We start from the raw sequence: 3,806 nt of genomic DNA, 5'->3' as shown, positions 1-3,806 counted from the left end.
AAGCCTTACAGAGTCCAAATGGACACCTGGACTTGTTCCTCCGCTTCCTCCTGGGTCTTTCACTGCAGACCAATCAGACTCTCCTACGAGGTCTGCTGACACAGACAGGAAGTAGCTCACAGACCAATCAGACTCTCCTACGAGGTCTGCTGACACAGACAGGAAGTAGCTCACAGACCAATAAGGAAACATTCCAGTACATCAAGAAGAAGCTTAGTGAGAATCTGTCTGCAGAGAAAAGCATCAATCTGTTCCACTGTCTGAATGAACTGAATGATCGTTCTCTGGTGGAGCAGATCCAATGGTACATGAGATCAGGACGTCTTTCCTACACTAATCTGTCTCCTGCTCAGTGGTCAGCTCTGGTCTTCATCTTACTGTCATCAGAAGAAGATCTGGATGTGTTTGACCTGAAGAAATACTCTGCTTCAGAGGAGGCTCTTCTGAGGCTGCTGCCAGTGGTCAAAGCCTCCAACAAAGCTCTGTGAGTAAATATGAACTCATTGCTAAACATGATCTCTTAAAATCTTATAATCAATAAAAATCTTAAAATCATGGGAAATAAATCAGAAATGCTGAGTTCAAAGAACAGTTAAAAAACATAAGAATAGTGAATTAGATGATCATCAGTCACTCAGTAAATATATGGTAGTTTTAATGTTTCACTACTGCATTTCTGACACATTTTTGTCTGTAACTTTCAAAGTACAATCCAGACCCAGCCAAAAGGAACATGAGCTCTGATCTTTCAGCCCCTCCGACAGGTTCATTATCCACAGCTTGTTCACTTGTCTCCAACTCAAGCAGTTTTTTTAAATCTCACTTTCAGTGCACACTCTCCCTTTTTCTTATTAGGGAAAAACTTGGGCTTCATAAATTAAATTGCCTCTAAGGTCCTGTTTCTTGAAATTATTCATATCTAACTGTAAGGTTGCCATAACCAGTGTTCCCACAGAATTAAAGTGGGTTCTGTCTGGGTCCTCTACAGTTTCCTCCCACTGTCCACAGACATGCAGTTAGGTTACCTGGTGATCTAAACTTCTTGAAGGTGTGAGTGAGAGTGGTTGTCTGTCCCTGTGTGGGCTTAGTGGAAGAGATTGGATGGATCTCTCCTTTGTCTTTGATATATCCTGACAGCAAACATTCTCCACGAAGTCTGTGTTTCAGCTAGGGATGGGTATTGATAAGATTTTCACAATTCCGATTCCATTTTCAATTCTGTTTAACAATTCGATTCTTTATCGATGAAAGGAGACGCTACCGGTAGACTGCAGCGAGAACTGCCAGCGAGCGCCAGCCAGACTCTGTCTGTCTCTCTCATCATGGTCACCTAAATGCAGCGCACAGTAATGGCAGGTTTTGTAATAAGGCAGATCGCGCTAACATAACATGCAACTGTTAGTTGATTATTTACCTGCCGCATTAACGGGAGAGGACGTGCAAACGTTACCGCTGCTGCTGGGTTGAGATTCATGAGTCCGGAGCGGAATTAAAAACACGACATTCATTTAAGGTTATCGCGTGTTTTGTGAGCAAATGCTTTTGCATATTCGTAGTGTTTCCTCCCTTAAATGAAATATCTACTTTGCAAGTATTGTAAGTTGCCCTGTTGTCTTCTGTTTTCGTAAAGTATAACCAAACTTTTGAGCTTTTTTGAGCCACCATGTTTCCTGCCAGGTAAATGATGCTCCGCGACGTGTTTAAAATCCAGTGTTACTCACAGTACAGAGGTAATCGGCATAATGATTATTGAATTAGCAAAATTTTCTAAAATAATTGTTTTAGTTAATATTGTATGATAGTGCACACAGAATTATTAGCTCAGTAGGCAGAGTGGTCGCCCCATGATCGTAAGGTCGGGGGTCAAATCCACCAAATAGCTACCCTGAGGTTTCCCTGAGCAAGGTACCATCAAGGTATCAATCGCGTGCACTGGATTGGTAGCACTCATAGTCTCATAGGTTTAAAAAAAAAAGGGTTCAACATATAAACAAATTTCATTTGATCACATATATTGTTTGTTTTTTTTGTTTTGGTTTTTTCCCCTCTCTCTCTCAGACTGAGCAGCTGTAACATCTCAGAGGAGGGCTGTGAAAATTTGTTGTCAGTGGTCAGCTCCCAGTCCTGTAGTCTGAGAGAGCTGGACCTGAGTACCAACAGCCTAAAGGCTTCAGCAGTAAAGCTGCTGTCTGCTACAGTGGAGAGTCCACACGCCAAAATGAATATTCTGAGGTCAGATCAGTTTGTGTCCTGTTTAGTTCTGTTTGTTTATATGTTTGATGTTTTTGTTTATATCCATTGACAAAAATAATCAAAAATTTACCCAGTAAAGGTCAACTTTATCCACAAGACAATAAGCTATTGCACCCTGATTACACTTTAACAACAATCTTTATTCGTGTTTTTAATCTTCAGACTTAACATCTGTGAACTCTCAGAGGAAAACTGTGAAGCTCTGTCTTCAGTTCTCAGCTCACAGCCCTCTAGTCTGACAGAGCTGGACCTGAGTATCAGAAAGCTGCAGGATTCCGGGATGAAGCTTCTGTCTGCTGGACTACAAAGTTTAAACTGTAAACTGAGTACTCTGAGGTCAGATCAGAAAACAGTTTGTTGTTAGAATTATTAATTAAAGATCATCCAAATGAAGTTGTATCTTAGTATGTTAATGTTTCCTTTAAAAATAGAAAGTCAAGATTTAATGTTGTGAAATGTATTAACAAACTCTACATGAGAATTTGTTTTATAGATTGTCTTTTATTTTTCAGACTGAGTGGCTCTAACCTGTCAGAGAGAAGCTGTGAAGCTCTGTTCTCAGTCCTCATCTCCCAGTCCTCCAGTCTGAGAGAGCTGGACCTGAGTAACTCTGACCTGCAGGATTCAGGAGTGAAGCTTCTCTCTGCTGGACTAAAGAGTTCACAGTGTGCAGTGGAAACTCTCAGGTCAGGATTCAAACTTTTCCACAGATGATCATTTGAAATGTGACTTATATTATTGTATAAACAGGTAACCTTTATACAGCTTTCAAGTGAACGTTTATTTACATTTGAGTGGATAATTAGACTCTTAATTACTTTTAAAAGTTGTTATAGTCATGTCTTTGTTTATTTAAAATAATACTTCATGTACTGTCTGTGGTCATCGTGTGGTCCAGGTCATCGTAGTCTAACGAGCTTGGAAAGAAAACCATCTGGGCTGCGTTGAGTTTCTTGAAGACGTTTCTCCTTTCATCCGGGTCAAATGGTGGAGAGTCCCAGATTTAAACCCAGTGGGAGTTTCCCCCCAAAGAGGGACAAAGGACCTACTGATGATCTTCTACCTAATCACACAAGCCAAAGTGTGAAAGCGGGTGTGGGTCCCAATCACCCAGGGTTTCGGGTGAGCTCATTGTGCAACCTGAGGTCAGATGGCCCAGGATGTGAGTGAGCGTTAAGGTGTCTGGGAAGGGATTTCAAAACTGGATTATAGATGGCAGACAGTTGGTGTCGTAAACCACCACCTATGTTTAAAGATGGTCGCTCACAGTGGACGTAAATGGCTTCTTTCACTCCTCTTTCAAACCATCTGTCCTCTCTGTCCAAAATGTGAACGTTGGCATCCTCAAAAGAGTGACATTTGTCCTTTAGATGCAGATAAACTGCTGAGTCTTGTGCCGTGGAGGTGGCTCTTCTATGTTGTGCCATGCGCTTGTGAAGTGGCTGTTTGGTCTTTCTGATGTAGAGGTCTGGGCATTCCTCTCTGCACTGTAAAGCATACACCACATTGTTAAGTTTGTGTTTAGGAGTTTTGTCTTTCGGGTGAACCAGTTT

General features: G+C 41.4%; 1 protein-coding gene across 1 annotated transcript in view; it reads left to right on the top strand.

The window, feature by feature from the left end:
- Positions 1-412: 412 nt before the first annotated feature.
- LOC102200007 (ribonuclease inhibitor-like) overlaps positions 413-3,806 on the top strand; it is a gene marked incomplete at its 3' end in the record, with an annotated part of 39,823 nt that continues 36,429 nt past the window's right edge. The window contains exons 1-4 of the mRNA XM_005754778.1: positions 413-484; positions 2,059-2,232; positions 2,416-2,589; positions 2,766-2,939. Of these exons, the coding sequence (XP_005754835.1) occupies positions 2,219-2,232; positions 2,416-2,589; positions 2,766-2,939 (362 nt within the window). The remainder of the gene's footprint in view (positions 485-2,058; positions 2,233-2,415; positions 2,590-2,765; positions 2,940-3,806) is intronic.

This window comes from Pundamilia nyererei, unplaced genomic scaffold (assembly GCF_000239375.1).
Source record: "Pundamilia nyererei isolate P.nyererei 1_Seehausen unplaced genomic scaffold, PunNye1.0 scaffold00652, whole genome shotgun sequence".
NCBI classification, from domain to species: domain Eukaryota; kingdom Metazoa; phylum Chordata; class Actinopteri; order Cichliformes; family Cichlidae; genus Pundamilia; species Pundamilia nyererei.
This window is presented reverse-complemented; position numbering and strand designations above follow the sequence as displayed.